Source organism: Sceloporus occidentalis, unplaced genomic scaffold (genome assembly GCF_023333645.1).
Source record: "Sceloporus occidentalis isolate IW3139 unplaced genomic scaffold, rSceOcc1.0.p SCAF_4, whole genome shotgun sequence".
NCBI lineage: Eukaryota > Metazoa > Chordata > Lepidosauria > Squamata > Phrynosomatidae > Sceloporus > Sceloporus occidentalis.
Window position 1 is genome coordinate 182,456,831 of NW_028316984.1, and position 24,313 is coordinate 182,481,143.

A 24,313-nucleotide genomic window follows, 5' to 3' on the forward strand; every position below is an offset into this window, starting at 1 on the left:
AGCTTAAGGAAAGAAATTTTTGACAGGTACTGAATACCTAAAAGTGCCAGTGCATCTGACAAGCCTTTTGATACTAGAGACTTTGTTCCACACTGTCATGGATTAGGCTTCTGATCTCTTAGGAGATTATTTCCTGTTAAGGGAAGCATCCAAACTAACAGGTAATAGGTAGGGATATAAAGAACTCTCCCTGAATTACTTGTTCTCACTAAGACTGTCTCAGTCTCAGTGGTGTTGACTGTTGAGAGTCCCTTAACCCTTCACATGTCTTGCCTCAAGCAGAAGACTGGGATAATTTGTGCATTTTTCATCAACATTCTCATAATCTATGCAAAATGTCTTTCTGCAAACTAGTTATTTGTGAAGTAAAACTACATACACATATACATCCGGGGGGGGGGGGTGGCACTCACCAATTGATCACAAATCTCTTACCCAGTGCTTCTAACTTTAAAAAGTCTATGCAACTAAGTAGCTGCTGCAGTAGTTTAGATGTGCTTGGCAGACATGGATCAGAATTCTGTAGTTCCTCTTCCTGGCATGCAAGAATGAAAGCAAAAAGGTTGACATCCCTAGCTGAAAGTCAGGCACTCTCTCTCAAGCTTCCTGCTTCCGTGTTGTTTAGGGCTTTGTACAGAATTACTCATGAGCCAACATGATGTTGTGGTTTGAGCATTGTACTATGACTCTGGAGACCAGGTCTGAACCCTACCTCAGCCATATAAATCCACTGGCAACCCTCCTCTGAAGAAACATGCCAAGTAAACCCCATGATAGGCATTTCTTGCCTTCAAGAAATGACTTGAAGGCAAATACCACCACCACATCAAAGTACCCAAATTTTAAACATGGCCCAAAAGCATATAGACAACCAGGATAAATTAAGTGCAATTTGTTGCTCCAGTCGTTGCAATAATCCAATATTTACATTGTGAAATACATGAATAACAATGGCCATGCTGTTCTCAGCCAGGAGCAGCCATAGTTGTCTCACCAGTCAAAACGTATGGTATAACAGGTATATTGGTGCTTCTCATACATTTGTCATGACTATCTGCCCTCATTTCGATCTCAGTTCATGGTGACCCTGTGAAGGAGACATCTCCAAGACCCCCTGTCCTCTACTGCTCTGCTCAGGTCCTGCAGGCTCTATTCTGTGGTCAGATTGAGTCTAACCATCAGGCGAGGGGTCTTCTTCTCGTTCTGCTGCCCTCCACCTTTCCTAGCATTATTGTCTTTTCTAATGATTCATTCTTCCTCATGATGTGGCTAAAGTATGACAGCCTCAATTTAATCATCCTGTCTTCCAGGGAGAGTTCAGGCTTGATCTGTTCAAGAAGCCATCTGTTATCTTTTTGGTTATTCACAATATCCTTAGCACTCTTGTCCAGCATCACCACATCTTCCTATATATACATGCATATAACCCATACAATATCTTTCTGAGGCAGTCCAATCTTTCTGTCAGTTATTCATATACACACATACACACCCACCACAGATCTGTAGCTATGTCTGCGATAAAAGTCCTTTGCCTAAGGTCAATCAGCTAGTTTTATTTATTTTATAAGATTTATGTCCACGTTTTTTTGACCAGCACTGCCCAAAGCAGATTATGACATTCATAAAAGATAGAAACTATCCCCACTATGAAACACTAGCAGATGAAAATTAAAACGATAAAACAAACTGACCTAGAAGAGGAGCGACAGAATGAGATTGGATGTGAAGAAAATCATCTGCCAAGGAATCCAACTCCTCTTTCCCCTTGTAGTCTCCCAGGCGTGTGTCCCCAATTTGCTCTAGACTGGTTTGACGAACCCACAAAACAAATTTTAGGGAAGTAAAGACTCTGAGAAAGAGGGGATAGGAAATACAGATTTTGGAATGTGTCTTACTGTCAACAGTAACCTCAGCATTTTTATAAATACAGTCATCCCTCCATTTTCGCAGGGGATTCCAGACTCATTCCCCTGCAAAAATCAAAATTTGCATATATTCAAGTCCCATTGTCTTGAATAGCCACACACTCTCCCACTTGCCAGTCCGTGAAAGACTGACACCATGGACTCGAAGTCTGCAAAAATGGAGGGAGAACTGTATTGGCAATTTAAAATTCAAGATAAAACAAACCACCGTGTAAATGTTGAGGCTAGGGGCTCATTCACACTATAGAATTATGATACTATGACTCCACTTCAACTGCCGTGGAGTCCTATGGAATCCTGGGATTTGCAGTTTAGGAATGAGAATTCAGAATTCTCAGCCAGAGACCTCTCATTCCTCACCATACTACAGATTCCAGGATTCCACAGCATGGAAAAAGAGCTATTAAAGTGGAATAACAGTGCTATAATGATGTAGTGAGAATGGTGAATGGAAAGAGCCAGTCCAGGTGAACTGCAGCAGAAGTGTTCACCAGCCTCTCTCATTCTCTTGATTCATACAAGGGACTTGGTTTCACATGGCTGCTGTGGATGAAATGTCATTGTTTTCAACTGAAAACTCCCTAACGAACACTCTCACTTCTCAGTTGATATTCTAATCACCATTACGTGATAGCAGAGTTGGTAAAAATCAATTGTTGCTGTTGTTAGGGGCCTGCAAGTGGTTTCTGACTTATGGTGACCCTAAGATGAAAAATCAGATTTATCTATCTACCTATCACAATTATATAATGGGGGAATTTTTTTTTTTTTTGCAAGATTTGTTCAGAAGGGCTTTGCATTTGCCCTCCTCTGAAGCAAAAATCAATACTTAAATTAAAATAACTCTGATTTTTTTGTTTTAAATTAGATCTCAAAATTTCCTCAAAACCATTAGTAATAAATCAGATTAAATAGTAAATATGAATAGTAATTATACAACTTTTAATTATAGTCTATGAATATGTTAACAGCATTATATGGAGATGGAAGATAACCCGATCAGTCCTATTCTGTGCAGCAAGAACTCCCTAGATCACTCAAAAATAAAGGAGGTCCAAGAATACAGAGTTTGGAGAGACAGAAAACATTTGAGCAAGGAGTTTCAATATAAATGGAAGGGATCCCTTTTTTCTGAATTAAAAACATTCAGAATTGCTTAAAGTGTCCCTACCTCCATCTTTGACTATGTGTTAAGGCCATTTTAAAGAGTATGTAATGTGCAGTTCTACCAGTAGTGCTGATTTTTTACAAAAAATCTTCCCTGCTAAATCACTGAAACTGAGTCCTGCAGAGACACAGTTTAAATCATGATTTAAATCAATTCGATTACTGAATCAACTCTATCTGAGAAAATCCCCCATTGGATTCAGTAGGACTTACTTCTGAGAAAGATGCATTGTATCAAGCATTAAAACACTCACTATTGGGGTATCTGGATATATGGACTTAATTCTCAGATCATATGCCCTTAATCACTCCAGGCTAAGTGAGGTATACCACTGATTTCCTGAGGAAATACAGTCTGTTCACAACCTCCCAGAGAACACCATCCTATCCACTATAGATGTGTATTCTCTATACATCAACATCCCACAGTAGGATGGTCTACAAGCCATCAAGAATATCATCCTGTATGAAGCTACTGCATACTTAGCCACTAAACTCTGTCATTTTGTACTCACTCATTACTTCTTCATTTTTGAGAGTAACATGTACCTCCAAGTCAGTGGCACTGATACGGACATCTGTATGGTACCACAGTATGCAAACATCTTCATGTCTGACCTGTAAGAATGCTGTCTCAGCACATGCAGCCAGAAATCTCTCTTCTACCTATGATTTCTTGATGACTTTAACAAAAAAATCTGGACTCATGGAAAGCAATCACTTGAGAAGTTTCACCAGGATTCCAACAACTTAAACCGTAACATCAGTCTAAATCTAGAACTATCCATGCAACAAATTCACTTTCTTGACACCACTGTGGAACTGCACAATGGGCTTCTAAGCACCACACTATCAAAAACCTACAGATTGCTACACATATTTACATGCCTCCACCCAGAACACACCACATTACCTCAAACACACTACAAAATCTGTTTTTACAGGAAAGCCTTCCAATACAACCATATCTGGTCAGACTCACAAAGGAGAGACTCAAAACTCTTGGATTTACAGCAGGCATTTTTCAAGTTATAATATCCACCTAAGGAGGTGCAGAAACAAACAAACAAGGCAAGATTAATATCTAGGAACAATCTACTACAGGACAGATAAAAACCACAAAATGATAAAAAAAACCTAGTGCTCACCTACAACCCATGGCTGGAACCACTCAAAGGTATCACCAAAGAGCTACAACCAGTTCTGGAGAATAACACAGCCCTCTCACAAGCTCTGGGACGCAGGCCTTTATTGGCCTACAGATACTGTAGCCTCCACATCTTAAACAGCTACTTACTCACAAGAGGACATATAAAATGGACAGAAACACAGGAAGAAGATCCTGACACAAACCCAGATGCCAACTCTGTCTCCAAATCTACTCTGGGAAAAATATTACAGGGGCCAATAACATCATGTATAACATCAGAGGTGCATTTACTTATTTTTTTCTCCTATGTGATAAATGCCATCCTATGTCTGCAATTTGCTTCTACATTCTACACTGGGCAAACAGGGCAGTCTCTACACAAATCTGGCATTAAAAATGGCAACAACAACAACAACAACAAAACATAACAGTTGTGGAACTTTTCAACTTTCCTGGACATAGTATGGGATTTAAAGGCTGCAGTCCTTGAACAGGAAATGACAAAGGAAAATTAGAATGAGCAACAGCTGAATTGAATTATATTTACAAATTCCAATCCATTAACAGAGGTATAAACAAAGGCAATAGCTTAATAGCATACTACATACAGTATATTAATACAAGAATCCCTGCTACTGTAACAACAGGAATCTTCTCACCCAAGAGATTTATTGCTTTCACACATCAACACTACTACTGACCACTGTAAAGATCTGAAATACCTGTATCTCTTATGCAACCATTTGAAAATCAGGCCCACTCCCACAACTGTCTATGTATGATTTATGCTGGTGCATTTATTATCATTGTGTAGTGGTTTGAGTGTTGGACTATGACTCTTAAGACCAGGGTTCAAATCCTTACTCAACCATGAAAATCTACTGAGTGGTCATGGGCAAGTCATCCTCTCTCAATCTCAATGGCAAACTGCCTCTGAACAAACTTTGCCAACAAAACCTCATGACAGGATCACATTAGGATCAAGTCAGAAATGACTTGAAGGCACACAACAACAAGCATCCAAATAAGTAGGCTTATGTTTACAAAAGCTCATGGAAAAATAAAAACTAGTTAAGCCTTAAAGGTGCTACTACAGATCATTCTTTTTTTTCCTCCTTACCTTCCTTTACTCCTTTTTAGTTTTGCTACGGTTATACATAATGTTAAGTGAACTGATGACAACAGGAACTAGATAGGCCAGAACCACAAACAATGAGGTGCTGTATAGCAAAAGCAGTGGTATCCACTGTATTGTATTTCACAAGGTGCTCGGAAAAAGAGGAAGGAAATAACCAACAATTATTGCTGACTCTACTTTTAGAGCTCTCCTGGGGAAATGCCTCACAGATCTTGACCTTGGGCTCTGTTATAAGACTTACACTAAAGATGAATTTACTGAGAAGATGATAAGCTGCAGTTTAGGCACTTTCTACTTTGCCAAGTGCAGCCAAAGGGGAAAGACAGAGAGACCAACACAAGTACCCATGGTGCTGAGCTACAAACAAATCCAGATGGGAATGAAACCCCAACAAATCACTTTGGGTTTTTTTTAAAAAACACAAAAACAATGCATATCAGAGGTGAGTGAAGTAGGGGAAAGGGATACAAAGGGGATTTGCATTGTAAAGTCAAAGGCTTTCATTGCTGGCATCCATTTTTTTGGACGATGTGCCATATTCTAGAAGAGTTTATTCCTGACGTTTCACCAGTATTCACCAGTTTATTATTGCTGTCGAAACGTCAGGAATAAATTCTTCTAGAACATGGCCACATAGTCCAGAAACCCATAAAAAGCTAGGAACTGGAACTGTCCCCTTTCGGTTCCACTAGATTCAGCAAATGGAAGACTTCTTCCCCTGAAATTCTGCCCAAATAATTAAAAGACCATCTGAATGCACTCAAATAAAACCTACACAATTACACAGAGAGAGAGCTTTTTATGTGTGGATTTTCTTCATTTTGAAGGATCAAAGTACAGAAAATCACTCTGTGCTTGGAAAGTTAATGTTCCAGACATTTCATAAAGATATTAAGAACTGAAGGATCACAGGACAGGCAGTAGGAAGGGTAGAACAGAAATGTATTTAAGCAACAAACTCAAGCATTAAGTATAACAGTCCCTGCAGGACTACAACATGCTGCTCTGGTTGCAAACTTTTCAATGCCAGTCAAAATCATCCAGATAAGAAGAAACATTTGCATATCTATTCATGGCCTTTTCCAAGAGGTACTTAAGATAGACTACAGTGAATACCGATGTTTATCTGAGAATAGCCATTGAAAAAGCCTTTAGGAAAAAAAGACCCACACACAAAAACTCTCTAGTCTCCAGATCAGGTTTTCAAGGAAAGGCCATGAATTACACTGGAGAGAGAACATAAATGCTATCTACCCAATCTCTCCCAAGCATGAAACCCACACAGGATTTATCATCAAATTGTACACCGATTTTAGCCACCTTAGGGTGTCTGAAGCTGGATGCCCAGAAAGAAAGGCCTCAGCTGCCTGCTGCCCACCCAGGGTGGGGGTTGGAGAAAGAAAAAAATGTTGGCTAACATCCAGATACTTCCTTCCCACACATGCAGCCAAGAAATGGGAGGAACCGTGCTCACACACATGAGCAGATTATAACAAAGGCTAGGAAAGCTATTGTTTGCAATGCAACCTATTCTAACGGCATGCCCAAATGGAGACTAAGAGCTGATTCACTAAACTCTTGTCAGAGGAATGAAATGGATGTGGCCACGTTGACCCACACTGCCTAACCCACAACAGAGAAAACAGAATTATGAGGATGCACAGGGGCTGACATCATTTCCCAAATGGTCCAAATAAGTCCATTCTGCATGTACTCTATACAAAGTGTCGAACCACACATTGCTTCTAACTTATCCCCACCTCCATCCCTACACTATATGGCTTTTTGTGTATTCAACAAGGCCATAATCACTCTACCTTTTGTTATTTTTGGTGGCAGGTAGCTTAGGGTAGAAGGAATATATATATATATTTATTATTATACCTGTGTTTATGAAACCTAGTTATTAGGAGGAGAATATTCTGCATGCAAGCAGATTTCATACAGCACCTCCAGTGCTTGAAAAAGTTTTTAAAAATTGACCTACAGTTTCCACAATCCTAAAGCTCAATATCCCCCAGTTACTGACAGTCCTGGGTAGGAGTTCTGACAATCACTCTTAAAAGCTACCTTTTCCTGATATTACAGAGCTGCTCAATTAAAATCCCCACAAAAATTTCTCTGTAAAGAACACAACAAGCTGCCTTTGTCCAAGTCAAAACTGTCCATCCAACTACCCCAATGTTGTCTCTCTAACAGCATCTCTCAGAACATCAAACCAAAGTGATGGCCTGCCTTGGGGATGCCAAGTACTGAATATGGGAAGCATGTGCTCTGTCAATAAGTCCTTTTTTAAATAATTGGTTGGTTGTTTTTTTAAAGAAACTCACTGTTTCATTGACTGCAAAAATGGAGAAGGCAAGCTGAGTTCTATCCCATAACAGAATCCAGGCAGCAATTCTCTGTGGTTCTCAGGCAGTCTCTCGTCCCAGCACCAAACTTCAATAAAATTCATAGAATCATAGAATTGTAGAGTTGGAAGAGACCACAAGGGCCATCCAGTCCAACCCCTTGCCATGCACAAAATCTCAATCAAAGCATCCCAGACAGATGGCCATCCAGCCTTTGTTTAAAGACCTCCAAGGAAGGAGACTCCACTACACTCCGAGGGAGTGTGTTCCACTGTCGAACAGCCCTCACTGTCAGGAAGTTCTTCCTAATGTTGAGGTGGAATCTCTTTTCCTGTAGCTTGCAACAAATTGCTGTTATAAGCCTCTTCAGACCCTACTTGTGATCCGTAACACCATGACCATATCTCAACTAGGCCATCAAATCAAATTACATGAGACATTTTATTTAGAGAGGTGTCTGGACCCTATCCTGAATCCCAGGGTCTTTCAAGTTGGAAGTTGGACTACATGCACAAAGATGAAGATTCCCTTCAGCTCTGCAAGACAACTGGCAGTTGGAGATAAGCTTGTTTTCCTCCCCTGCAGTAGTTTCTTTTCTTCACAATGGATGGGACTAGTCTGGTCTTTGTTGCACTAATTTTAATTTTGGTTACTACTTTCAACGTTTTAGTATTTTATCTTTACTCATTTAGCAAGCTTTTGTGGAATGGTGGGATTTGCAGACTTACATTAAAATAGTGACATACTGGTGAGACTGTCATGTAGTAAATAGTGATCTGGTTCCACAAGTTTAATGGTTGTTCTATAACTCTGTCACAAGTTCAACACCAACATGAATTGAATAAAGCCACTTCACCCCCAGTGAAGATAATCTATATGAACAGAACCTACACCTTTTTTTCTACTAGGCTATTTAGGCTTACATCTCTTGGTGCCTTCACATTGCACAATTGTAGCACTATGATTCCACTTTAACTACTATAGTTCCATCCAAAGGAATCCTGGGATTTGCAATGTTGTTGCTGTGTGCCTTAAAGTCATTTCCGATTTATGGTGACCCAAAGGCGAACAGGTTTTTCTTGGCAAGATGTGTTCAGATTAGGTTTGCTTTCCTCTGATCTGCAATGTAAGGAGGGGTAATTAGAATTCCCAGCCAGAGAGCTTCTCAAACTACAAGCCCCAGGATTCCACAGGATATAGCCATATCACTTAAAGCAGAACCATAGCACTACAGCTGTTTAATGTGGAAGGGGTTGCATCTCATGGGGTGGTGAATCTACTCTGGGCTGTAGTCTGAACTAACCAAGGAGCTGAACCCAAAATAAATCCACTACCTTTAATAGCCCTTTTAAAATATGGATCCAAAGCAGATTCATCATCCTTCTGACATGGAAACCATTACCCACAACAGCTTATATGCACACTCCGAGAGACCTAAATGCATGTCTGCTCTTCACTATAATGTGTACCAAATCATCCCAAGTCATCACACCACCTCTCCAATGGCTACAGGGAATATACTGCATTCTAAAATATTGACCCCCAGCTCATAAGGATGGATACAGGAAGGGTGTGGATGATTCTGCACAAAATAGCTTGCCTATATGACACCAACCAGAGCTTCCACTGGCAAAACAGACAACTACTTCCTGAATTCTACTCCTCCCAAAAGCCACATGTAGAATGAGTAAATATTCCAAAGAAATCGCATTGGCAGCATTCCTTACTCAGATTGCTTCATGCTCTCTGCTTCTCAAGATGGAAAATTATTCAAAGGAACTAAACTGCCAAGGGATTTCTCAACCTCCAGAACCCTCTAACAGAAGGTAGGGTGGGGTAGTTTGATAGCCTAGAGGGGAAGCTTGGGCAAGTTATCACACATGCTTCTGTAACATGTCATTTTTTTCCCTTGGAAGCCATCAGGGAACAGCTAGTACACCAACATGCAGGAAATAACAGAGGCATACAGCTGACGGGTCTAATGTAAAAAGTTCACTTTCTGAAGTCTCACAATGAAGGAACGCTTATTCTGGGTTCTGCCATCAGAAAGGAGAACAAGGGCAGTGACAAGTTACCCTTCTATCTTCCATAAGAAGATCCCTAGAAGTGGAAGATCTATTTGTCAGTGTGTGTGTGCATATATATATGCACTTGGGTGAGGAGACAAAGATGGAGAGAGAAAGGATATGGGAGTCTGGGACAAATATACTGAAAGAAAAAACTAGACTATAGAAATCTAGCTGGAACTAGTTTGCAAGCAAGATGTTATTGAGATCACATATCGACACACTGTCATTCAGATTCAACCATTCAAACCTCACTAAACTTATACACTCTCTTTATGTCAGTGATACAGAGCCAAAATAGGTCAAATGGTCAGGTTTTTGTCCTGGGACCTTCTGGAAGACTCTTACAGCACCAAAAATGTCAATAAATGAAAAACACAAAAGCCAGAAGTAGTTTTTTTTTTTTTGGGGGGGGGGGGGAATCATTGCATGGAGCCCTTGCAACTTTTTTAAAAGTTGGCAATGCTAAAAGCTTTGGGGGGAAATGAAATCACTTTTTTACTTTGCCCAGAACAAGGTTAGTCCAGAGAGTGTGTAGGGAACAACAGCTCCAAAAAAACAAAAAACAGTATGAGAGCCCCAGGGCTACATGTCCTCATTACCTTCTATGGCAGTGGAGGTGGTTGTGTGATGAAGAAGTGACATGTGGGTATATTCTTCAAGCATTTCCATCCTAATCAGTTCATCCTCTCCAAATCCAGTTTTAAGTGTAATTATTGTGCTAAGCAATGTTGGAAACTGTTGTTTTACAATTTTGGGATTTTTGTTTGTCTGTCTTCCAACACAACTACAATTTCTTAAGGAAGTAGCTTTGACTGTTAAGATGCTTTACTGTGACCCATAAAATACCTGTTTTAAACAGGATGCATAATGCCAGTGGTATAAGTACTATTGACAGCATGAGTGGAGTGCTAGTGTTGGAATGTAACTCTGGAGATCAGGGTTTGCTTCCCCATTTGGCCATGGAAATCCACTTGGAGACCTTGGTGGAGTCACATGCTCTCAGCTCCCCAAAAAGCCATTATAGCTTTTTGCTTTAGGGTTACCAAAAGTCAGAAATGACTTGAAGGCAAATAACAAGTACTGTTAATCTTATTTTCAGTGTGTAGATAGCCAAGCCTTGCAGCATTTTTCCTCCAGCTCTTATAAGCAACACGGGAAATGGGCAAGCGTTTTGAAGACTAATCATAGAATCACAGAATCATAGAGTTGGAAGAGACCGCACGGGCCATCCAGTCCAACCCCCTGCCATGCAGGAAATCCAAATCAAACCATCCCCAGCAGATGGCCATCTAGCCTCTGCTTAAAGACCTCCAAGGAAGGAGACTCCACTACACTCCAAGGGAGTGTGTTCCATTGTCGAACAGCCCTTACTGTCAGGAAGTTCTTCCTAATGTTGCTCAGTGAAAAATATGAACAACCAGAATTCATGTTCTTTAGTTAATTCATAACTCCTGCCATTCTGTGCACCACATTATGGAAACCCATCCTTTCTTCTTCATGTCATTGATTCATTCAAGTACACATTACTTACCTTGACCGTTGCAATTAACTCCTGCTATCCCAGCCCAGCTTCTCACTCCACTGGTGTTCACAATATCAATACAAAATTATGCACCTCTCATTGCTCAAATAATGCTAAGTCTTCCTCGGATCCTCACAGTGGCTTATTTCTTTCTTCCTCCAACAAAAACATCTTGTCCTGTCCATCTTTGTCCAGACCATCTTTCTGCTCTTCATTTCCAATAATTTCCACTCATACTTTTACTTCCCTTGATGTGCCATTCTTTTCTCTTCAAAGATCTACTGTTCCTCAAACAATTTTGCCCATTTCCCCCATGTATTACTTCAGCAAGGTAATTCTGGGAGATTAAGAAAGACCCTACCTTTTTTTTTTTTCTTACCCAGATTACTAGTTAAAACACCTTTTCCATTAAATCCTTCCATAGTTTTGTCTGGAGATAAAGATTGGAGTGAGTAAGTAACAGTCGTGTATCCAAATAAACATTTGGTCCTAGCTTTTGGACACCCAATGGAGACAAAGGGACACGGGTAATTTAATCAGTGAACCAAGGACAAAAAACAAGATAGGAAGTTACACCGACTAATGCTAAGATACAGTGTGTAGTAGTAGTAGTGGTAGTAATAATAATAATAATAATATATTTATTTATTTATTTATTTATACATATCCCGTCTCTCCCTACAGATCGAAGTATAAAAATACAATTAGTTAAAATACATTCTCAAAATATAAAGAAAAATTTAAAACACATAAAAATAAGTATAAGTGTCCAGTTGGCCTTCTACATTTGCAGCTTTAACTTTTGTGGCTGCTGGAGGACCTACAGATTTTTGTGGGCAAGGGGACACTTGAAGCTGTGTGGGGAAGACATATCTTCTGCTCTGAGAGCATTTCTAAAGAATAGGGTATAAATAAAATGAAATGATGATGATGTCTCTGGGGAAGGAGTATCTGTGCTCAGTTACTGGAAAGAGTCCTTTGTCATGGAGTGCGTCATGTACTTAAAATCTCTCCCTTCTCATTTCACACCATTCTCCAGTCCATGTAAGCCCCCTACATATACACCAGCTGTGCCTTTCTCTGCCCCAATGAAGGATTGAGAGTCCCTCCTCTCTGGGAGAAGCTTCTCCCTTGCACCTGGTCACCCTGGGAGCAGCAATTGAACAGCTGGCTGAACAGCAACCAAGAGACCTCTTGTACACTATGACCTTTGCTGCAAGGATGGCATGGGTTAGAGCAGTGGTTCCCAACCTTCCTAATGCCGCGACCCTTTAATACAGTTCCTCATGTTGTGGTGATCCCTAATCATAAAATTATTTTCATTGCTACTTCATAACTGTAATTAAATAGGTGTTTTCCAATGGTCTTAGGCGACCCCCATGAAAGGGTAATTCGACCTCCAAAGGGGTCCCGACCCACAGGTTGGGAACCACTGGGTTAGAGGCTTATTAGTTGCTGCTCTCAGGCTGACAGGGCACAAAGAAAGCAGCAACTCAGCAGCAAATCAGTGACCAAAAAGACTCTCATGTGTGCCAGCTTTTGCTGCAAGACTGGCACAAGCAAGAAGCTTCTCAGGTGCTGCTGAGTTGCTGCTCCCAAGGCCATTGGGTGCAAAGGGAGCAGCAACTGAGATAGGTTGTTTTGAATTTGCAATAGAACTGTAGACCTAATATCAAAAAATATGCCCAGGGGGTACTTGGATTGTCGCCCAAGAGGAAAGGGGGTGGTGGTCCAAAAAAGTTTGGGGACCACTGACCTAGATCCACCCCCATCCAGGTGTTCTCATGTCCCAGGTTCACATGCAGGTTCCAGAGTAAACAGCATTTTCTGTTAAACCAGATTAACATCTCAAAAAAACAACAACAACACAGATTTGCTGCATGCATTGTGAGGACTAATCACACTAAATATAGAGTAAAGTCAGGGGCTTTTGGCCAGTGAAGATAAGCATTGGATGAAGAAATTGACACCGAGAACAAATTTATTTTTAAAATGCCTTGGTTTGGGGTGAAATTCATATAGCTTAATCCTTTCACCTCTTCCATCTCTACCCTCTGCCTGTTCACTCTTTGTGGCAGGGTCCTTTCTTACTTGCTTTTGTGATGGAACAAATCTTACCTTGCATTTTTTACACTCACTTCTGACTATCCCTTGAACAGAGAGATGTTGACTTCAACATCATCACTATATTTCAGAGGCACTCAAAGGTTTAGAACTGCTGCATAGATAAACTTTCCACTTTTCTCCATTTCCAAGCTAAGTAGAGGCTGGAACACCAAATGTAACAAAGAAGAGCCCAACTACAGTAGAGCAAAACAAAAGCAAATGTAATACTTATCTTGTTTCCCACATTGGTCAAGCAGATACCTTTGGAAAACCCCTAAGCAGGACATGAGGGCAATGGCCTTCTGTGGGTTGTTTCCCAGCAACTGGTATATAAAAGCACAATGCTTTTCATCATGGATGTAGTACACAGGGTGATGACTAGCAGCTTTTAACAGTCTTATTCTCAGAATTTAGATGTAACACATTACAGGTAATGATGTCACCATCAACAGAGTGCTTTGGAATCAGGGTAAGGGTTTGTGCCCAAATAAAATATGCATTCATCAGTGAGATGGCAATCATCACATTGCAAAATAAGTCATGGGTCCAGCAAAGCACCACATTCCTTGTACCAGGACAAACTGCACAAGCTTCCAGGTCTTGCCTTACAACTAAGGGCCAGAACAGACAGGCCAAAATAAAGCTGCTTCGGGTCACTTTGGAGGTATGCTGTTTAAATGACACACGAATCTTAAGAGGCCAGAAGTTGTACCAAAGATGCACTCCAGTATTTAAGACTGGAGCATAGCTTTGGCATGGCTTCCGGCCTCTTAGGGCGCATACAGCATTTAAACAGCATACTTCCAAAGTGACCCAAAGCAGCTTTATTTTGGCCTGTCTGTTCAGGCCCTAAGATACGTTTTTGTACCCCTGCACACACTCCTATCCCATGCACTTCTGCAAATTAATAATACACATTAACTGTTTTCAGTTCTCAACAGGACAATGCACAACAGGAAGTTATAGGCAGGAATCTGTTGGAAGAATCATATGTTTTGCAGAAGTGCAAATACAAGAGACTCTTCAAAAATATAATCAGGTTCACCCCTCAAGAAGCCATTGAAGAGCAAAGATACTCATTCAACTCTGAACTCAGTAGGTGACCTTAGTTAACCTTTAACATAGGTATAATAAAACCTGTCTACCTTATAAACTCATGGTAAGGACTGTGACATAATAATTTGTTGTTGCTGTGTACCTTCTAGTCATTTCCGACTTATGGCAACCCTATCTTGGCAAGATTTGTTCCAGAGGTGGTTTGTGATTGTCTTTTTCTGAGGCTGAGAGAGTGTGACTTGCCCAAGGTCACTCAGTGGGTTTCATGGCCAAGCCAGGATGTGAACCCTGGTCTCTAGAGTCATAGTCCAATGCTTGAACTACTACACCATGCTCTATTTCCACAACAAAATATGCAAATTAAATAAGACATAAGACAAAGAGTGCCGAGTGAAGTGGTTTGAGCGCTGGACTAGGTCTCTGGAGATCAGGGTTTGAATCCCTGCTCTGCCATGGAAACTTATTGGATGACCCTGGGCAAGTCACACTCTCTCAGCCCCTGAGAAAGACAGTGGCAAGCCCCCTCTGTACAAATCTTGCCAAGAACACCCACAACAGGGTTGCTTTAGGGGTCACCATGAATCAGCCCAAGGTTATCCCACAATCTACATGTCTGAGCAGGGATTTTCACATCTCCCAGGGTTTATTTTGACATCTGAAAGTTCCTTATCAATGTTAAGCATCCCTTATTGTTCTCATACATTCTCCCATTCAAAAGTTCATTTCAGACTCTCACAGCAAACAAGTACAGCAGTTTTAGTGATGTGGGTTTACAACAGTAATCAGCAGCACTGCTATCTTCTGTAACTTATCTGAAAAGTCAGTAATTGAGCTGAGTAAGACACAGGGAAATCCAGGTTCAAATCCTTGCAAGGTATACTGGGTGGCCTAGGTTAGAGAAGTAATTCTTCCACATTTTAACTGGGGTAGGGCAAGGATTACTCCTTTGGAAAGGTTACAAATAAATCAAATGCAACACCTTCACCACAACCACAAATGTTACTGTAACTTATGTTTTCTGGAGGATTTCCCGCACTCATGGTAAAATCAGATCGACTATAGTTGCTAAGATGATACAACATAAAGGCACAGCATTGTCATCCATCTCAGGTCCAAAACACACTGCAGAAATAATCTAGTTTGAGACTGCTTTAACTGCTCTGGCTCAGTGATAGGGAATACTAGAAATTGTAGTTTGTTTTGGCACCAGAGCTCTCTGGCAGAGAAAGCTAAATGTCTCACAAAACTACAGTTCCCAGAATTCCCTAGCATTGAGCCAGAGGCGATAAAGCAGTCTCAAACTGGATTATTTCTGCAGTGTGTTTTGGACCTCTATCTTAACCTTTATTACTATCTCATCTAACAGCAAATTCAAATGTCAAGTACGGATGGCTGCATTCTCAAAGAGGGACAGCGTGGTGTGATGGTTTGAGCCTTAGACTAGGGCATTGATGGCAAACCTATGGCACGTGTGCCAGAGGTGGCACTCAGAGCCCTCTCCGTGGGCACACATGCTGTTGCCCTAGCACAGAGTTTGCCAAAGTTTCTTACTAGTAAGCCAGAGGTACGTGGCACTTTGCAATAAATAAATGGGGTCTGAGTTGCAGTTTGGGCACTCGGTCTGTAAAAGGTTCACCATTGCTGGACTAGGGCACTGGGAAGCCAGGGTTTGAATCCCAGCTTAGCCATGGAAACCCGCTGGGTGACCTTGGGCAAGTCACACTCTCTCAGCCTCAGAATAATAATAATAATAATAATAATAATAATAATAATTTGTTTTATTTATATACCGCTATTCCAAAGATCATATGGCAATGGCAAACCCTCTGTGATAAAACTGGCTAAGAAAACTTTATGATAGCTTTGCCTTAGGGTCACCTTAAGTCAGAAATGACTTGAAGGCACACAACAACAACAAATGTTCTCAATACTGTACAGGGCAACTGCAAAAGAAAAAGGAGGCACCAGCTCTGGACCCTACCCCAAAATGGTGGGGAATAAGCATACTCAGTCCCATGAAGCATGAGTATTTGAGATGGGGTGGGATGGGAAAATGGGAGAAGAGGCAGAAAGAAATGAAGCGTGTAACTGTCTAACTTACTGGAACCCTAAACATCTCTGCTCTACAACATTTTTGCTGCAGGTTTCACTTGTCAAGAATACCTGTGAGCTTTCCCTGGTTTGTGGTGTGTGTTGTGTGCCTTCAAGTCATTTCCGACTTATGGCAATCCTAAGGCCAACCTATCACAGGATTTTCTTGGCAAGTTTCTTCAGAAGGGGTTTGCCATTGACTTTTACTGAGGTGGAGAGCATGTGACTTGCCCAAGGTCAGCCAGTGGGTTTTCATGGCCAAGCAGAGGTTTGAGAGTCATAGTCCATCAGCCACAGCACTACACCACACTGGCTCTAATTCCTTGATCTACTGCTGTGGAAATATATATGGCCAACAAATTAATGTAAGCCATGTGGTACAGTGGCTGGAGTGTTAGGATTCTGGGGAATCAGGGTTCGAATCGCCTCTCGGCCATGGAAATCCATTGGGTGACCTTGAACAAGTCACATTCTCTCCGCCTCGGGGGAAGAAAAAGGCAAACCCACTCTGTACAAATCTTGCCAAGGAAACTGCATCATACAACTTGATGCAACACAATAACAACAACAACAAATAAGTACCATGAGTATAACCCCTTGCTTCTATTGACATTTTCTCACGAGCCATCAGCCAGGACATTCTCCATTTCGAGGTTTCTCTTCCAATGAGAAACCATCTCAGCCCAATCTATTCTGTTTTCCATACTGTAGGAACCAAAGACAAAATTCTGTCAGATCCAAGCCAGCACCTACTAATGCAAAATGACTTCCTTTCCCACATGCAAGCCTCATGGCCTCAAAAATCTGGTGACAAAAATCTGGCTCCCCAGCCTTCAAGCCAAAATTTGGGAAATATGCAAGGGAAGGGAAGTTGCTGGGAGCCATCATGGCAGGGTGGATTGAGTGCTGGACTACTATGACTCTGGAGGCTAGGGTTTGACTCCCAGCTCGGCTATAAAACCCACTGGGTGACCTTGGGCAAGTCGCACCCTCTCAGCCTCAGGGGAAGGCAATGGCAAACCTCCTCTGATCCACATGATAGGTTTTATGGCCCTAATGCAAAAATGACTTGAAGACACACAACAACGAAGGGAAGTTGCCATCTTTTCCATGTCCGTGGAAAAGCAGTTCCATCATCAGAATGTTACTAGATACCACACCAGCAAAATAAGTATACCTAACACCACAGTTCAGCGTAGCTTGTTCAGGCAAGAATATGAAAATATATGAGTACAGTGCTTACTAGGATGCTCGCTGTATATCCTACCTATACAATGCAGGGAGATTTTAAGTAAACATTTATATTCATTTATTTGATTTATATTCCACTTTTCTCCCAAATGGAACTTGCTTACACAATCCGTACATGCATATGTGATGTGATGTTAACTGCTGTCATGGAAATGGTCACTGGTATCCACTGATACAGCCAGTATGGTGCAATGCTTAAAACTCATGGACTCAGATTCAAATCTCCCTTCAAGCCCCAGGAATGTCCTTGAGCCAGTTGCTGCCTCTCAGCTTAACCTACCTCACAAGGTTTCTATGAGAATAAAATGGGTGGAGGAACCATTTATACTGATCCTTGGATTAAAAGCAGCGTGGACGCTTGTAATAATAACACCTTTGAAAAAAAGCAGACTTTAATTTAGTCAAAGTTATGCTTTTTTTTTTTTTTTTTTTTTTTTTTTTTGCTACCACTTAAAAACTGCCTTCAGCTGCCACTGCTGAAGATACAGAGGATGTTCTGTACTTTAATTATTGGACCACAATCCTAACAGAAATCCACTGGTAGCAATGTTGCATAAATGAACTTTTTTGGTCATTGTATTCATTTTAGCAAAAGGGCCTTCTAAAACTGCAATCCTAAGCACACGTATTTGTAAATTGTTCCTGGGGGAATCACTGGTCCTGCATACACCATGGTTTAGCATTATGATGACACCTCACAGCTAGCCTTAGGCTCACTTGCTCCCCACTTCTGTTTACTTTCTGGCAAAGCCTCAAGGAAATCAGACGCTTCCACTACCATTTTAGACTAACCAGTTTTGCATTTTATCCAAATGATCAGTTTTAATTAAACAGAACAAACCACTTCAATAAACCATGGTTTGAACTGTAATTTATCTGGATATTATGACAAACTGCAATTAGATTAAAATGAACGATTTCAAATTCCTTTCCTCAGCAATGTCAGAAGAGGCCGAAAGCTCCATGTGTCTCATCTGCAAGGTGCTAAGCCATGCTTAATAAAATGTTCAAATGCAGCCAATAAAACCAGCTTCCTAACATGGCTGGGAATTAGACCATTCGAAGTGAAATGCCTGTGTAACAATTGGAAGCTTGCTATTCTGTTTATAGAAAATTTTGATTTAAATAACCATATCACTTCCTTTGATTCCCAAGAGATGACCCACTTTGGTTTACCATCTGCATGTGCAAAGTCCAGAAAGCAAAGGTATGTAGACAGACTTAATAGTAGCCTCTTTTCCAAAGGTCTCTTGTTCCATTGCTATTCAAGATTTAAACATCATCTGAGAACAATATACTATCATAAATCTTATCTGAACTAGATTTGGTAGCTGATGGTGCTGCACTAAAGATAAAAATTGAATTTGTTTGTTTAGTGAAATATTACACACACACACACACACACACACACACACACACTATTATCACCTACTAACTAAACTGTTATTTGCTTAAGCCCTTAAATATAGGATAAACTCAAAATGAAGACAGATATTGCTTACTACAAGATCAAATCAAGTTTCCTATTTGGGATTAATCAGAGATGAATATTCACAAGAATCTCCCATTAAACAGACCAATCACTATAACATTAAAAATTAAAATAGACAGAAAGGTGAATTGCACAGAATAAATAGGGGAGCAGAGACACTTGCTCCTACCATAGTTCACTCTAATATGATTTGTTCATAGACAGTTTTCTTGTCTCCTCCAGTTATATAGGCAATACTTTTTTTTAATCCACTGTGGCAAGGATTTAAGGATTTAAACTGTTGTTTCAGCATCCCTTCTATGCTTTTTTATCAAGCCCTAACTATCCAGCAGGAAGGAAAAGAGATTGGGGGGACCACACAAGACCTAAATATCAAAGGCTGGAGGATTTTTATAAAGTTAAATCAAAGCTTGTTGATATCAGAAATTTAACACAATTTGTTAAACCTTAAAAGGAGGGGGATGTCAAGACTTAAAAGAGGGGGAGTGAAAGATGACCACAACCTACGCATAAACAAAGAAACATTTGGCAATGATATAAATAAGCATCAGTAACAACAGTGTTCAGCAGTCAGCCAGTCAAGGAAACTAGGGTTTTTTTGATAAAATCCACAATGCCACCATCTGGGCCACAACAGGTCGTCTCCCATTGCCTGGCCTGCACTCATCCAAATCGTGTATGCATCTCCATAGCATCTTCTGACCCAAAGCCCTATTTGCTAATGAATTAGACCTGGCAAGATCCCCAAAATCAGAGAAGAGAAGGATTTCTTGGGGTGGGAGAGAGAGAATGGTTGTGGCTTAAACAATGGGAAGCCAGAATGGGATTTGCTCAAGCTTGCACAAGAAGGTCGGTGGCAGAAATAAATGTACATCACGGACAAATAGACAGAAGCCAAAATGCAGGAATTCTTAAGTGTCAGTCTGACACAATTTACTAGTCAGGCAGCTGCTGTCACTGAAAACTGAGTGAAATATGCCAAAAGAGATATGATAGAAATAAAAAATATAGCTGTGTTAGTCTGCAGAATCAGCATGTAGACAGATCCTGCAGCACCTCTGAGACTAACTGGAAAAAAAAAGTTGGCAGCATGAGACACGGGTTCAACAAAGATCTCACCCTTGTGAACTGTGCTAATGAAACAGACCCACAAAGAACCACCTGCTTCCATGTTCAATAGTAGTTGTAGGGCCACATTCTCCACAAGGATACATTAAAAGGGCAGGAGGTAAAAAAATACTGTATATACTCATGTATAAGTCTAGAAATTTTAGTCAAAAAATTGACCCAAAAAACCTGGGTACTGTACTTTAACTCTTAAATATATATATAAAAAGGAGCCATCCCCTTTCTCTGAATCAAAGGCAAGAGCTTAGTCCATCCTGGGAGCACCAAAAAGAAGCATGGATCCCCTCTACTTTCTCATCCATCCAGCCTTTAGGATGAGCACATTATGCCTGCTAGAATTTTCTAAGTTCTTTGGCATCATTTCCCTTTGTATCATCCTTTACACCCTTTGTTACATGCCCCTACGTTTTCCCCTCGACTTATCCATGGGTCATATCAAAATCCATAATTTTGGCCCCAAAACCTTCCCTCGACTTATACGTGAGGTCAACTTATAGTCGAGTATATACGGTATTCACTTTCACTACCTAGATTGCGAGAAAACCTAAGTATGTTAAATTGTTTTATGGGATTTCTATGCCCATACAATGCCATAGCTCAAACCGTAAGTCACCAAGGACAACCGCCAGGCTGCAAGGCAGGACTGACAAGGCCTTGAAGGATGCCAATGACCTATTAGCCAAAAATTTGGAAGCCACTCTGTTTCTAATGGAGATAAGAGAAATAAACCCAATGAGAACTTACCGTTGAGACCATTGGGGATGCTCCTGTGGTGAAGCGGCGCCGAGAGATCATCCATAGACCTCCGGATAGCTCCAGCCTTGTTCTCAACAGGTTTGTGATGGTGAAGGGGGTGGTGGTGGTGGTGATCCGGACTCCCCGCACTGCCAGTGCTGGAAGTACTGCTCCCGTCGCCAACATCCCGGGTACCAGAGCCTCCATTCAGGTTAGTGAGACTGGCTTGGCTGTCTATGGAGCTTCTCGAGCCTGCTCCGTTCCTCTCCTCGTCCAGCATGAGGACAATCTCTTTGAGCTCCATGTTCTCTCTCATGAGGGTCTCCTGCTTGGCCTCCAGCTCCTTCAGCTTCTGCTGGTACATGCCCACCTCCTTCCACATCACCCCAGCGGTGTGTCGCCCAAACCTCTGCCATTCCCTGGAGAGCTTCTTCCCTTTCTGCCGGTCGTCGTCCAAGAAGCAACAGAGCTCCCTCAGTTCGTGGTTATCGTCCTGGAGCTTCTGGTTGACTTCCTTCAGGCCTCGGATCTCGTGCAGGTGGACCTGCAGCCTCCGGTTGACGTCTTTCATCAGGTTGCCGTGCTCCACCATCAGGTTCATCTTTTCGTTCTCCACTTTCTTCAGCCTTTTCACCAGGTCTTCTTTGCTCCACCGCAACATGTCGTCTTCCGTCATTTTGGTCAGGTCTTCCTTGGAACCCTCCGCAGAATTTTTTGCCATGTTATGTCACCTGCTACTCCAAGTAGGAAAGGAGGGGGAGAGGAGACACACAAAGTCTTTCTTCTCTTTTTGGTAAGTATGCCTTTAAAACCTTTAAGGGGGGGTTGACAACATTTATTGCAACATCTTGAAGGTTGGGCTTCTTTATCTTGAAAGCAAACCCCACTATAATACTACAAGGAGGTCAAGGCAAGGAAGAAGAGGGGATGTATTCATTTCTGTTAAAGGTGCTCTTGGCCCTACCATTCCCATGCCTTGAAATAAAAAAGCAAAAACACAGGGGTAGAAAGGGAGATAAATTGAATTAAATTGTATCTTAATTTGGAACAAGCATCAATTCCAAAGCTTTGCAATTCTTTCAGTGAAGTCTCTCTGCAAAAGCAAGGGAATCTTTGTGTGTTTTTTTAATGCAAGGCCAATGAAACCTCAGGAAAAGAGAAGGGAAGTTGTCTGCTCACCCATCAACCTGCCTGGGTTTTTTATTCTTTCACAATGCCACCTTTCCACTTCTTCTTCGTTTCCACCTGTCTCAGCATCCAGGCTTTCCAACAAATCAAGAGCTGTTTAAAAAATGTCCAGAAAGAGTCCAGAGCTCTGGCTTTTATAAAAGGCTGCTGGAAAAAAATATAGGCTAATAATAATAATAATAATAATAATAATAATAATTTGAATTTATTTTTGCAAACCTTCTCTTCTTCCTTTCCTTTCCTTTCTCTATTTTAGTTCCAAGGCAGGTCTCCGGATGATGTCAGTCCTTTTTGCAAAGTGCCTTTGAATTGCACAGCGAGAGGTGATGGGGAGAGAGGAGGAAGAAGAAGAAGAAGGGAGGGAAAGAGCATTCCTTTAATGCAACCACTGCCCCAATAGCAACTGGGAACAGATCTTAAATCCAGGCACCGCCTCCTTAAAGGAGAAAGAAAGAAGGGAGGCTCTCTAATGCAAGGAGGAAAAGATGGGGAGGCAGCAGGAGAGAGAAAGGCATGCAACGAAGGCGAGCGCCTGGGCTTTTGCAGCTGCTGCTGTTGCAAGGAAGCGATCCCCGCACAATTCTACAGGCGAGGGAGGGGGAGAGAGGTGGAGGAGTGAGACTAGGCCCCGCCCCCTGCCTCCTGATTGGCCAATGGGAGGGGGCTGAGGTTCTACTCCACGCTCCAGCCTCTTCAGGTCGGCGTTCGCTTTCCGGCTTGGGTCAGGTTACCGGGGAGAAGCGATGGGTTCCCCCCCCACTCCACCCGCCAGCCAATCAGGAGGCTGGAAGGGCGCGTTTCAAAAAAGCAGGTACAAAGGGGAAGGTAGCGCGCGCGCCCCCGAGCCGCTCTTAAAGGGGCCGCGACCTTTTATCCTCACCTTCCTCTGGCCTCAAACATACTGTGGCCATTAATGCCCTCATATATATATATTGTGAAGCCAACCAGCAAAGGCACTGCTACAAACAAACCCTTGTCTCATATATATATATATATATATATATATATAAAATGTATAAAAGCCTGTGTTTCATATATATATATATATATATACACAGACCTGTGTTTCTTTGATATAATATATATGTGTGTATACACAAACCTGTGTGTTATATACAGATATATATGTGTGTTTGTGTGAGTATTAATATATGTATATATATATGAAACACAGGTTTGTTTGTATCAGTGCCTTTTCTGGTTGGTTTCACCGTGTGTGTGTGTGTGTGTGTGTGTGTGTACAGAGAAATAAATATTTCACTATATATATATATGTGTGTGTGTGTGTGTGTGTGTGTGTGTGTATGTATTGTGAAATACGCTTGTCCCTCCACATTCCTGAGTGTGGAAAAACCTCAAATAACAAAAACACTATGTTTCTACCTGAAAGAACAACTATATATATATATATATATATATAGTGAATCCAGATACATATATATATATAGTGAAGGCAGATACAAACAAACGAGTATTTTTAAAATATTATAGCTATATCTATATCTAATATTAATATAAATATTATAGACAGATATAGTGAAACCAGCTAGAAAAGGCACACACACACACATATGGAATTAACACAGTTGTCCCTCCGCATTCACAGCTTTGACACACAGTTTTGTATGGGGCGCATGCATGCGGGGCGTGCGCCCCATTGACGTTAATGGCAGTCACCCCTCTGTGGATTTTCAAGTCCTTGGACTTGGAGGGGCGAAAGTAGCAATGGCTGGAGGGGAGATTGCCAGGGATTACCAGGTGCTGTGGGCTGTATTTCAGAGAAAGGAACAGGCAACACCACCTGCTCTGGGGGCTTTATCACCCCTGTTCTGGTTGTGAATGCATTAATAAAAGGAAATGCATAAATATGTTTCTGGGGAGCACTCCCTACTGCATATCCCTTGAATAGTGCTAGTCTAGTTTCTTTTTTCCCCCTTTGGG

The 24,313-nt window shown here is 41.3% G+C and overlaps 1 protein-coding gene across 3 annotated transcripts in view; it reads right to left on the reverse strand.

Moving 5' to 3' along the window:
- The window catches only part of CCDC85C (coiled-coil domain containing 85C), a 248,370-nt gene extending 225,474 nt beyond the window's left edge, over positions 1–22,896 (reverse strand). For all 3 annotated transcript variants that reach the window (XM_089522511.1, XM_089522510.1, XM_089522509.1), the window contains exon 1: positions 21,194–22,896. In XM_089522511.1, the coding sequence (XP_089378637.1) occupies positions 21,194–21,905 (712 nt within the window). In that variant the 5' untranslated portion in view covers positions 21,906–22,896. The remainder of the gene's footprint in view (positions 1–21,193) is intronic.
- Between the last annotated feature and the right edge of the window lie 1,417 nt (positions 22,897–24,313).